General features: G+C 32.9%; 1 protein-coding gene and 1 pseudogene across 1 annotated transcript in view; one reads left to right on the top strand and one right to left on the bottom strand.

Annotated features, from left to right (window-relative positions):
- ROCK2 (Rho associated coiled-coil containing protein kinase 2) overlaps positions 1–13,113 on the bottom strand; it is a 138,615-nt gene that overhangs the window by 32,855 nt on the left and 92,647 nt on the right. Inside the window, exons 7-17 of the mRNA XM_033437439.2 lie at positions 11,649–11,787; positions 9,465–9,556; positions 8,489–8,648; positions 6,873–6,933; positions 6,284–6,295; positions 4,107–4,186; positions 3,895–3,943; positions 3,181–3,316; positions 2,995–3,086; positions 2,529–2,775; positions 2,038–2,144 (exon numbers count right to left, since the gene is read on the bottom strand). Coding sequence (XP_033293330.1) covers positions 2,038–2,144; positions 2,529–2,775; positions 2,995–3,086; positions 3,181–3,316; positions 3,895–3,943; positions 4,107–4,186; positions 6,284–6,295; positions 6,873–6,933; positions 8,489–8,648; positions 9,465–9,556; positions 11,649–11,787 — 1,175 coding nt within the window. The remainder of the gene's footprint in view (positions 1–2,037; positions 2,145–2,528; positions 2,776–2,994; positions 3,087–3,180; positions 3,317–3,894; positions 3,944–4,106; positions 4,187–6,283; positions 6,296–6,872; positions 6,934–8,488; positions 8,649–9,464; positions 9,557–11,648; positions 11,788–13,113) is intronic.
- The window catches only part of LOC105748241 (60S ribosomal protein L17-like), a 191,992-nt pseudogene that overhangs the window by 173,983 nt on the left and 4,896 nt on the right, over positions 1–13,113 (top strand).

Here is a 13,113-nt window from a genome sequence, read left to right as displayed (position 1 = left end):
GAGAATCTTTAATAGAAGTCAGTCTATTTACGATATATCCTCAAAAGATTTTCTAATTCTTTGTTTTCTATAATTTATATCGTAAATATAGGTATTTCTTTTGTTTTTCAAGAATAAAAATGATTTTTTTCAAACTACACAATCCACCAACAGACTAATTTACTCTGCTCTGAAAAACCAATGCTCTAAGCAATCTCTTTGCAGATGGGCTCTTCCAGTCACATGGTTTGAGTTACTTCTATATCGATGACTCTCAAATATTTCTAGCTGCTACTACCATAGCTTACTTCTTTGTAGACATCCTAATTTGGCTGTCTCACAGGCATCTCAACTTAGGACTAAAATTGATTTATCACTGTCTCCTCTAAAACAGCTATTTTTCCTTTATTCTTTATTAATTAATGGTACCACTATAGATTTCATCACAAACTAGGAACCCAGAACTCGTTCTTGAGTACTATTCACACGCCATATCTAATCAATCACTAAGTGTTCCCAAATATTCCTCCTCCAAATATTTCTCAGATTCATCCTTATTTTCCATCCTTTGAACTACTGTACTAGTTAAGTCTCCATTATCTAGGTTACTGAAAAAGCCTCTGACTAATCTACCTACATCATCATGTCCTCCTCAAACCTAGTTTCCACATGGTACATAATGATCTATCTTAAATGTTCCTCTAATAAAATCATCCACTTCAGTGGCTAGTCCATTACTTAGAGCAACTAAGTGTTGTTAACAGAGTATTCAACATCTTGCATGGCCTGGCTCATGCCTGGCTCTGTAGCCTCACTCAGGCCAGTGAATTCATCACACTTTAACATTAGGTTTTCAGGCCAGTTTTAGCCTGACGTCTATTTTTGTAAAATTTCATTAGATCATAGCCATGCCCATTCCCTTTACTGCAGCAGAGACCATATGGCCTGCAAAGTCTAAAGTATTTACTGTCTTTCCCTTAAAAGATTAAAATTTGTTGACCCCTGCTCTTTACTCCAGAAATACTGAATCATTTGCATTTAAATAAACTGACTATGACTTTTTTATTTTCTATCCTCTGTGCCTTATGCCCATGCTGTCCTCCCCAACTTTACCCTGTCAACCAATCCTGCCCTGTCAGATTAGGGATTCATTCTGTGCACCCAATATACCCTGCTCATACCTCTATCATTCTACTTACCACACTGCATTAGAATTATCTGTGTACTTTATTATTACTTTAGAAATTACCCATTAGACTGTGAGATTGTTAAGGGGAAGAATTGCATCCTGATATTTCTACCACATGATACATTAAATACTTAAGTGAATGAAAATAAAATATTAACTGCACAGAGCCTAAAAATTATCCCTGGTTTATAGTACTTTTTGGTAAACTTCTAAATGAAAAGTCACGATAACTTTATGTCATTTTAAAGACATATTGTAAGATGGGCTTCCCTGGTGGCGCAGCGGTTAAGAATCCACCTGCCAATGCAGGGGACACGGGTTCAATCCCTGGTCTAGGAAGATCCCACATGCCGCAGAGCAACTAAGCCCACGAGCCACAACTACTGAGCCTGCGCTCTAGAGCCCATGAGCCACGACTACTGAAGCAAGCGTGCCTAGAGCCTGTGCTTCACAACAAGAGAAGCCACTGCAATGAGAAGCCCGCTCACCACAACAAAGAGTAGCCCCCCGCATGCAGCAACAAAGACCCAATGCAGCCAAAAATAAATAAATAAATTTATTTTTTTAAAAAAAAGATATATTGTAAGTCAAAATTTGCATTTTCCTTGGATGCCCAGGAAGAAGCATCCTCATTATACACCCCAAGAGACTCTCCCTTCATAAGCATCTAACATCTAAGGGCTGCTTGTAGTGTTATGGTATGCCTTAAAATACACATCCCTAATCTACATAACCAAGTGTGAATATAAGAAAGTACATGAGTGTTGGAAATATTTCAGTTACTAATTTTCCTTATTTTAAAATAAGTTTTTCAACCCGAAACTGTCTAGTCATTTACTTACACAAACGTAAAACTTAACATGTTTTACCTTTTCCAAATCAGTAAATCTCTCCTGTAGTTGTCTCTTCTCAATCTCTACTTTTGCTAATAAGATTTTGCCATTCTTTAAATCTTCTTCTAGGCCAGATATTCTACCTAAAATTGAAACATTTTTAAAAACAATAAACTCATATAGTATACATATTAAACTTAGAGTAAAAAATCTGGAATTCACCTCATTCTTTAAAGTTGTTATAAGCAGAACTTTTATAATTGTTGGTGTAGTGCTTTAGAGTTAATTCGACTGGAATCCAATCTACCACCTTTAGAAGTGGTTTGTTACTAAAAATACTTCATACTATTTGAAAGTAAATCTTTCATCCATAAAATTTTGTAACAATGTATTTCTAATATGCTAACCTTACATAACAGAGTATTATATTCAGACATGTACTATTCTAGCACATTATCCATCATCTAAGGTTATGTCCAAAACACAAATCATTAAGATGAACTCAAGTGCAATATCTACTTTAATACCTTGTAAATCATTAATAATCTCTGATCCATGGGTTCGGTCCCTCCTTTCAGATTCTAGAACTGACTGAAGATTGATAAATTCCTTTTCAAGTTTTAACTTGGCAGTCTCCAGCAGGCAATTTTTATCTTGCAGATCTCTATTGTTAGATTCCAGCTGTTGAATCTGTTTTGAACTTTCTGCCTGGGTTTTCCTTAACCGGGCTGCAGTATCAGATTCTGTTCGCAGCAAAGCATTGGTTTCATCCAGCTGTTATTCCATTCAAAACAAAACAAACAACAAACAAATAAACACAGGTATATATGATGAAAATACCTTCAATTATTACCCCATTACTATTTAAAATAAACAAAAACCTAAAAAATATCTTCCTAATGATTTCCTCTTCGTAACACTGCCAATTAAAACAAATGTTAACAGATAGTCATAAATAAAATTTAATATCCTTATAAACTGGGATCAACCTACTTGTCTCTGGAGTTGATTCACTTTCTCAGTGGATATTTGAGAGTTCTGATTTCTTTTTTTCAAATCTTCAAGTTGATCTTTTAAACTGTTAACTGTGATAAAAAGCATTTTAGCGGTAAGCTTCAACACAACACACACATACACACAAACGTTTTCTCTTAGTATTTAATATTCTACACCACAAACCATCATTCTCCAAATTTCGCTTCTTGTCTGCTTCTTGATCAGCTTTCCGCTGATATTCTGCATTTTTGTGCTGAAGAAGCGCCTTTTCTCTTTCTAATTGTCTTAATGCTGATTCCACATTTTTCCTTAAGGTAATCTGAAATAATGCTTGAAGTTATTATCAAAGGAAAGTATGTATAAAAATCAAACGAAAACAAAAAATATTTCAGTTACATCAAGCAAATAAAAAAGACCTTTAAAAAAGCTATTAACTGCCCTTTTGTTAAAACTACAATGTTTTCCATATTTTTTAAATAGCACACTATTCTTAAATAATCAAGACCATAAGTGCTTTGTTTACTATTGAAAATCAAAATTTCTGTAACATTCCATCACCACTGAACCATCTTTACTTAATACAAACTATGGGTCTGAATAAAAAAAGAAACAATTGTCAATTTCTATTTTTAAGTCACGTTAGTAATATGAGTGCAATTTTCTTTTTACTTGAAATATCTACACATACTAAATTAACTCATTTGCAAAAACATAACAAAATGAAGCCTATTATCATGGTTACCCTATAATCTGAGAGTCCTGTCCACCAATACTACAAGGTAGATTTTACTATATAACAAGATATGTATTAATATGGTAATAAAAGAACTCTGTAGATAAGTCAGGCATCAAAACTTTTTATGAACAAAAATGTTAATAAAAGCAGAGCGACTTTACCTCTTCTTCTAGCTCCTTTGCTACTTTCTCTAGGCGAGTATTAACAGATCTAAAGAATTTCAAAGGCAACAGTAAATAATTCTCTCCTAGTTTACAATAAAAACATTTACCATAAATTATAAAATTATCATATAATTACTTTTTAGCTCTTCTTTTTTAGTAAAATGTTTAAACTTACATTTTAAAATATAACAATTATCTACAAAACATACTTGCACTTCTGCTCTAGTTCCTCTTTGGCTTGTATCTCACTGCTAAGGTGTTCTTCTAATGTGTATAGTTTTTTCTGAATCTGTCAGAAAATAAGAAACTATAATTATAAAGTCTGATCATATTTAAAAGGTGAGAGGCTTAAAGAAAACAATGATAATCTCTTTTCTTTCAACTTAATATAGGTACAGTTTTTGTACATTCTTAATGTGATTTTTATTGACAGAGAGAAAAAATCCTCCATCTCTTGCTTTCTGTTACAGTACACATGTATGTATGAACACACTATGTAAACATAAGAATAAAAAGCTCCGATCTTGGCAGAATTCTTCTATGACACCAAGTTTCTCATTCATTATGAACAAAGGATATCCTTTGATACCCTCTATCATTCTTTTGTAGATTATTTATTCGAAAATACTGTCACCATTTGTGCTTATAAAGATAAAAGGTCTACATCTGAAACAAATATTTGGAATATTTGACTGAACACACTCAAAAATATATTACTTTTCTTAAAAATAATAAAAGCTCTTCCCATTTTTCCAAAGAAGACATGCAGATAGCCAAGAGACCTATGAAAAGATGTTCAACATGACTAATTATTAGGGAAATGCAAATGAAAACCATAATGAGATATCACCTCACATCTGTCAGAATGGCTATCATCAAAAAGACAAAAATAACAAATATTGGAGAGCATGTGGAGAAAAGGGAACCCTGGTGCAGTGTTGGTGGGGATGTAAATTGGTACAGCCACTATGGAGAACAGTATGGAGATTCTTCAAAAGATAAGGATAGAACTACCATACAATCCAGCTATTCCACTTCTGAGTATTTATCTGAAGAATATGAAAACACTAATTCAAAAAGATATATGCACCCAAGTTATGGAAACAACCTGAATATCCACTAGTGGATGAATGAATAAAGAAGATGTGGTATATTATACACAGCAGAAACTACTACTCAGCCCTAAAAAAAAAAAAAGTGAAATCTTGCCATTTGCAACATGGATGAACCTTGAGGGTATTAGAAATAAGTCCGAAAGTGAAAGACAAAAACCATATGCGGAAACAGACACACACACACAGAAAAGGAAAGAAAATAAAACAAAGACAAACTCAAAGACAGGGAACAGACTGGTCATTACCAGAGGAAAAGGTGGTTAGGGCTGGATGAAATGAGTGAATGGGGTCAAGTGTATGGTGATGGATGATTACTAGACTTTTGATAATGATCACTTTGCAATGAATACAGAAGGAGAATCATAATGTTGTATACCTGAAACTTATGTAATGTTACATAAGTTTTCCCTCAAAAAAAGATATATACAAGCTCTTCTTTATATCTTCCTACACTGTGCCAGGCAAAATACTGTGAAAAGTTGTCAACAATAACTCTTTTGGATAAATGACAACTAATTAATTACAAGTCATCTTCCTATAAGGCCAGATATGTCGGGCTTTAAACAAACTAAAACTACAGAAAGCATTAAATACTGCATTTTGGGAGCCTTACTGCCTTTATAAAGGATTTAACTTTTCAAGTTCCTTTTGTGTTTTAGGTACAGTGGCAGGCACTTTACAGATATTGTCTCATTAATCCTAACAAAACCCCTAAAAAGATGGGTAGTATTATATCTATTCAATAAAGAAACTGAAATCCAAAAAAGGTTAACAGTTGGGCCAAGATAGCATAGCTAATAAATGGCAGTGCCCAAAAGATCCTGATCTATTAGATTCCATGGCCAATGTTCTTTCCACTATTCTTTCTAGTGATTATGTTCTCCATGACTTCTTAAATATTTCATATACCTTAAGCAAAACTGTATACTTCCCTAGTAAGAAAATACAGGCCAATGAACTAGTCAAGTTTAACAGCTTTTGGCTACTACATTAGTATAATTCGATCACACTAGTTATCACATGCCAATCAAAAGTTCTTACTGCTACTTATATATCCTTAATAAATAAAAACAAGAAAATTATACAATATATATTTTAAACAACAGATCCATAGGAGCAATAATAAAAAGAATACTTGGTAGAAAAAAGGTTGAGAACTTCTCTCTTGGGTAGGTGTAGTACTCCAAATGCTAGGTGGAATGTGATTATAACAAAACATCGCTAGAGTGATGAGATTTTCCTGTTTTTCAACATATTTGACATCAACATACCTCTTGACTCTCCTATTTAAAACAAAACAAAAACATTAAAATGCTTGTTATGCTTTGTAAAATTCCTAAAACACAAATCATACCAAAACTACCTAACTAATTTTTTTAGGTTTTGAAGAGAAAAATGTTTAGCATCCTCATTTATGTGTGTGTTCATGATTTAGCTTTGTATAGAGGTCACAAAATATTGTAACATTTTGATAAAATTATCCTTTATATGAATTCATTGCTAAATAGTCAAAATTTAAATCATCTACTATTTCTATATCCTTATAGCTTATTATCTGTACTCTTTTATAGTACTAAGATCATAAAATTTTCTAACTGGTAGAAAATACAGCTGTTTGTAAACCTATTCTATCACTTTTGCTACTAAAACTAAGCCTAAAGCCATGTACAAGTCATCTTTTCACTAGCCATTGGATCTCACACAGTGATACTTGTCAAATAAATGAATCACTTCAATATTATGCTGAACTGGATTGCAAGAAGGAATGCCATCTAAAAGTAGCATCAAGTGAACTTTAAAAATACAGGGATATTACTAAAATATTTGAACACGTGTAGAGTAGTAAAAATTTATACATACTTCGTTTTTCCTTGATTGTATCGAATCATTTTCTTTACAAGATGGAGAGTCACTTAATAACCTAGAAAGAAAGGCAGGAAATAAATTCTTTTGCGTGTCATTTTAACTCATTTTCTAATACCAAGTTATTCTCAGAATTAAATTCCAACTACAGATTCTCTTTCTTTTCACTTCAACATATTTAAAATGAAGTAATATTTTCCCCTCTAGAGATGTATAACATTTTCAATCATTTAAAATGATAAATATTTCTTGCCTCTCACTCTTAAGAGGATGTTCTAGTCTTTAACATTGTTGAGACTGGAGTCACTAAATAGCACTACATTCTTCTCCCTATTCATCTCATTTTGAGTTCCTGTAACTATCTTATTCTTCTTTTCTAGAAATCTTCTGGAAAGAGATAGCTCTCCTCCTTTTCAAAAATAACATCTCTTGATCTCCAGGTCTTAATACACAAATCATCACTTCTATTTAACTGTTAATTTCTCGCTTAACTGGGTCCTTCCTCACTGTGTATAAACATGCTTGGGTTTCTCCTGGCACTGATATCCTCAATTTAGTCAGCATTACAGTAGTTTTCAGAACACTGTCCTTAGCAGGATGACAATTCATGCTGGGTTGCCTGGGATTTTCCTGGTTTTAGCATGGAAGTCCCACACCACATCCCAGGAAACCCCTCAGTCCTGGGGAAACTGTAATGGTTGATCACCCCAACCATTACACACATGGAAATACCAAAAATTTCTCAAATATATGTTTCTCAAACATCTTTAATACTTCATTCAACCATTTAACAGTTTTCAGTGGCTCTTTGCTGCCTGTCAAAGTCAAAAGTCCCTTAGCACAGCACACAACAATCATCTGTTGCATTATGCTTCCCCTAAACTCCAACTCCAGTCTATTTTCTAATTTTATACCCAATAATCACTCCAGTTGACCAATATGTATTGAATGATCTTGTGCCAGGCTCTGCACTACATGGAGGGATTACAGGCAAGAAAATCACAGTTTCATTAAATCCTCCAAATGGTCATGATACAGTGATATATATATATATATACCCTATGTTTGAACCCTACTGGACTATACTACTCTGCTCCCAAAGTATGCTTACATTTCAAACTTTTCCTTCCAGTATTCACCTCCCCACTATACTCACCTAACCTGCTTACATCTCAGCCTTTCAAAACCCTTTCTTAACTTTAGACTTGGCTAAGATGCTACCTCTTCCCTGAGGTCTTACCTGACTTTCCCCTACCCTCGTCCCAAAGAGATGTGACTTTTATTTTTCTTCTGAACCATCTCATATCTTTTTGGTACGTTTCTTAAGGCATATATCACATTCTACCCTTTATTATGACTATATAATTCTCCTATATCCCTTATTAGTTGACAAGCTCCTTCAAAAGCAGGTGTTTGGTCTTACTCTATATCCCCCAAAGAACACAGAACATTGCCTTACATTCATTTGTAAATGAATATCATAAAATATTCTATGAAAAAACTCAGTTTAAAACAAATTAACACTTTATCTTCTATAATTCAGTCTCGAAGTAAGACAACTCTTTATAGCTAGATGCTGAAAACAATAAATATGTAACAAACAAGTCACATACAAATTTTCTCTATAGTAGGTAAATCCTATAAAAGGCAGCTGATTTCCCACAAAAGCTTTAGGAATTGGGAAGGTTTCTACATCTCCTTTATCATCTTCAATGTCATCAAAATTGCTGCTATCTATGTCACTGCTGAGTTCAGGTACCACAGGAGCTGCCGCTATTAAAAGAAAAGAAACAAGTTATTTAATAATAATATATCTGATTTAAAATTATATAAATGACCCCTGTTTTGTTTTATATTAGTGATTATGTATTATTAATATGTTATATAAATATTAACATATTACATATTGATTCATTAACAGTACTATATTATTATGATTTACTATAGAATATTTTAGTAACAGATTTTGTTTTATCATTTCAAAGAACTGAAATTTTATGTTTTATTATTATATTAGATTGGTTTTAAATATAGATAAATCAATCAAACAAGGAAAGCAGGATGATATTATTCTACGTGTTAAAATTACAAGCAGCAATAACTTGCATATACGTTCTTTAGTCTTCGGTTTTCTACATTCTTTAAGTAGAAATATTTCTTACTCTTCAAATGAATTAATGTTAAATATACATGAAGTTTAAATGAATTACTATGCTTACCCTAGTATTCACCAGAGTATGGTCTCCATAAGTAACTAATTACTGATTTATTAATTCAAACAACTGAATTAAAGAATTGTATTTCCCCAATTCTGAAAATTACTGAGATCCATAAAACTTAGCTTAACAAATTAAGAAACCTATGTTTATCATAAAAGCACTGGGAAATAAAGACATATTAGTTTGCTAAGATACTGAGGTAATATTAATTTAGTTATAAGTACTGCTTCAGAACAAATTGAAATGAAACCTCTCAATTTAAAAATTAGTTAGCATTAAGTGTACAGACATGTTTATTAATTCAGAAGAGGAATCAATTTATGAGATTTAAAATGTGATGAAATGGAAATATTTAAATTTATTGACTTACTCTCTCTTATGTTATCCCAATTCCATTGATCATTCTTAAAGAAAGGATGTTGTTTGATTTCTTCTACCCCATTTCTTCCAAGTCGTACCTCCCTAAACAATGCAGTTAAAAATTGTATTATAAAGAGTAACATTATATAAATACAAAAATATTAACTCTTATCTCAACAAGGATCAAAATAAGGATCAGAAATGAGTTTAAGATACCTTTATTAAAAGCTTCAGCTTAAATGTTGCTCAAAAATAAGCAATCTAATTTTATAGTATATGATTGCTCTAGATAGTAAATGCCATGGAAAGGGAAATATGTTTCCACCTGTTTTGTGTCAAATGAAAGTACGAGATTTTCAATGAAAAAAATCATCTGCGTGTGCCAAAACCACGTGACCAACTTTAGGGGGTAAAATGGATGGAGATTTAACTTTTGGCATAGAAGAGTTTTTTAAAACCTTTCTAATAAACGTTATTTTAAAAAATCCTCCTCCTTTCTTAAAAAGAACTCACATATTATGTTTGAAGCTCTCCATGTTTACTCTGGATATATCTACATCTATATTAAATATAAATTGTTAAATATATATTACATTTATATTAAAATTATCATTCTGAATACAAAAAAATGTTACTAATAATTTCATTTTTTGACATGTTGAGTCTTCAGTGAAGACTATATGGAAATAAAAAACATTTTTTATATGTCCCTGGAGCTATGTTTAATATAAACAAAAAAACCTGTAAAGTTTAGAAGGAAGTGCTCTTAGCCACACTGATGGCATTAAATTCTTTTCAAACTATCTTTTCTCCACCTACAATCATTACTTAGACTGCAACCACACCTCCCCATAAATTGCTAAGGTAAATATTTCATGAATGGTACTCCTTTCATTAGCATATGCTGTATCCTGTTTTATATTTTACCCTTCAGCACAAATTATGGTCATTCCCATCAACTCCATCTAGTCCTCAAATCAAACATTATTTTGAGTTTATCACCATGTATTATTATTCATTAATCATGTAATTAACAATCAAAGTTTTATTGTACAAATGATTGATAAACATATAAAAATGATTAAGCTGTCTAATGAGGAAAAATATAATTTTCTTTCTTTGTATGGAAAAGAAATAATTCATAATACTTAGTTTGACAAGAATGAGGGAAACAATTATTAATAATGGAAATATACCCTGATGTGGCTTCTCTGGGGGTCAAATTTGTAACTCAAGTAGGTCAATTTTAAAATGTATCTCCTAGAATTCCACCTTTAAGATTTTATCCTACAAAACGTATGCAAAGATAAATGTATAAGGATAGTCACTGCAGTACTGGTTCTAACAGCAACTGGCTAACAGGCAACAATAAGGTGTGCTGAGGAATCACAGCATCTTAGGGCAAGAAATGTTCTTAGTTATCATCTAATCCGATCCCATCATTTTAAGGATGAGTAAAATTATTTCCCCAACAAGTAAAATAATTTTCCTAAAATCGTAAAGCTAGTGAGGTAAGTCTGGACTGAGGTGGAAGCACCCACTTATATGTGTTAGTCCTTTAATAGGATGACTCCTATTACAAATATAAAATGGGAAACCAGAAAAGAACAGAATAGAGAGGGCAAGGAAGAAACTTCAAATAGTTTTCTAGCTTCTCTTTTTAAGGCAGGTTTTCACAACAATGTTCATCTAGTTTGTTTCAAGAAATATAGAATTTCCAGGATGGACTTGCTCATATTCAAATGCAAATTAAAAACGGTTGGGAAGGAGGCACTCTCAAATCAAACACAGATAGTTTTTAAGATTATTAACTTTTGAGTATTTATCTGCACAAAAATGTTCTCTTCTCAAAAGTTGTACACTCAAGAGCAGTACGGCTTAAATCACCTTAGAGGATAAAATATGAATAATACAGAAGTTTTATTTCTCTCAAATGCATTATTTTACCAAGTTCTGTTTTTTTCCTTTTAGACATGAGGGTTAAGATTAGAGTTAGATTACCATTAGGCTGCACATACAAAATGACAAGGGTAACCCAACACCAGGATTAGCAGTAGGAAAAGGCTAAACCAGAATTAAATGCAATTTGGATAAAAAGATTGATTTTATATGTAAATAAGAGTTAGGTATGCTTTCATTTCTACAAATCCAGAAGTTAAAAGGATTCTCTATAAAGAAATTCAATGTATATTACCTATCTGTTAAGAAGGCACAGATGAGATTCTTCGCATGTTTAGAAATTTCTGCATCTTCAGGGAAACATAGTGAGTTTTTATGATCCATAATTTTGCTATATGTTCCTACCAGTGAATCTGCATAAAATGGAGTATCCCCTAAAGTTCCAAGAAAAAAAGAGTGTAACAGAGAATGCAAATTAAACATTTTTCACCTAATATTTAAATATATTAAGTTTAAATTTGTCACATGCATGGAAGAACGAAAAGGTCTACGGGCCAGGAATCTCAGTCAAAACAAACAGGCGCACACCAAGAATATATTTAAATTATAATCATACCAATGAACCATGAACTTTTAAGAGCAAAATAAAATCAATACTAACTGTAGAATTTGTTGGGTTTTTAAATACATAATGGGAAAAAAAAAACAATTTACTGGATAATTTAAAAGATTACTAGGTGGGGTCAGATCAGTTAGTGCTTAAGCTAAATCAGCCTTTTATGTTATACAATACAATAGTCACTAGCTACAATTGGCACTTTAAAGTTAAATTAATTACAATAAATAAAATGAAAAATTCAGTTCCCTAGTCACACTAGCCATATTTCAAGTGCTCGATATGGCAGGTGCCTACCGTACTAAACAGTGCAGACGTAAACCACTTTCATCATGATAGACTGGACAGTGCAGCTCTAAGAGTTAGATCAGCCCTATTGTTTTACATATGAGGAAGCCAGGCCCAGACAGATGACATGCGATTTGCCTAAGATGACACACAGCTAGAGTTGAAAACGGCAGAAACAGCCTCCTAATGCAGTGTTCCTGCTGACTGATGACTGTGATAAATAGGCATTGAAGCAAGTGTAAAGACAGAAAATGTTCACGGCATCATCTTGGCCAGTATTCATCTAAAGCCACAAGAGTTAAAGGCCCTGCCAGTATGCCTCAACCACAAGTCACCTTAGTACAAATCACTTTCCCAAATCAGCCAAAAAGGAGTGTTCAGGTAGTTAGTTTTTGTTTTCCAAGGGTGGCAGAGGAGAGTTTTGAATTCAAGATTTTTCTAGTGCAACTTTTAACTGCAGTAGACTCCTTTAATTGAAGTCCAGTCAACCAACCTGATGAGCAAGCACCAGAGTAGGCTCAGAATACTGCAAATTAGTGCCATTCAAACTCATTAAATTCAGCTCTCAGCGCTGAAAACAGCAGCAGGAATTTAAATGGTCTCTTCAAACCCAGGTGACTTCCTCCAAAGTGTATTATTTTTTAACCCCCTGGGAGAGTCTAGGCAAATGATGGAATATATTCTACTTTCAAAAGATTACAAGACACACCCAATGAATCATCAGATAGGGCCTAGAGGTGGGGAGAATAGATAGCTACCTGAGAACATACAGTGTGTACAAAGAGACCCACTACAAAAACAAAGGCCCAAAACAAAGTAGGTTACAGAAGGACATGAGACTACGCATAGCAAGATC

Source organism: Orcinus orca, chromosome 13, assembly GCF_937001465.1.
Source record: "Orcinus orca chromosome 13, mOrcOrc1.1, whole genome shotgun sequence".
Classification (NCBI taxonomy): domain Eukaryota; kingdom Metazoa; phylum Chordata; class Mammalia; order Artiodactyla; family Delphinidae; genus Orcinus; species Orcinus orca.
The sequence above is the reverse complement of the archived record's forward strand: the minus strand, read 5'-3'. Positions and strand labels throughout refer to the sequence as shown.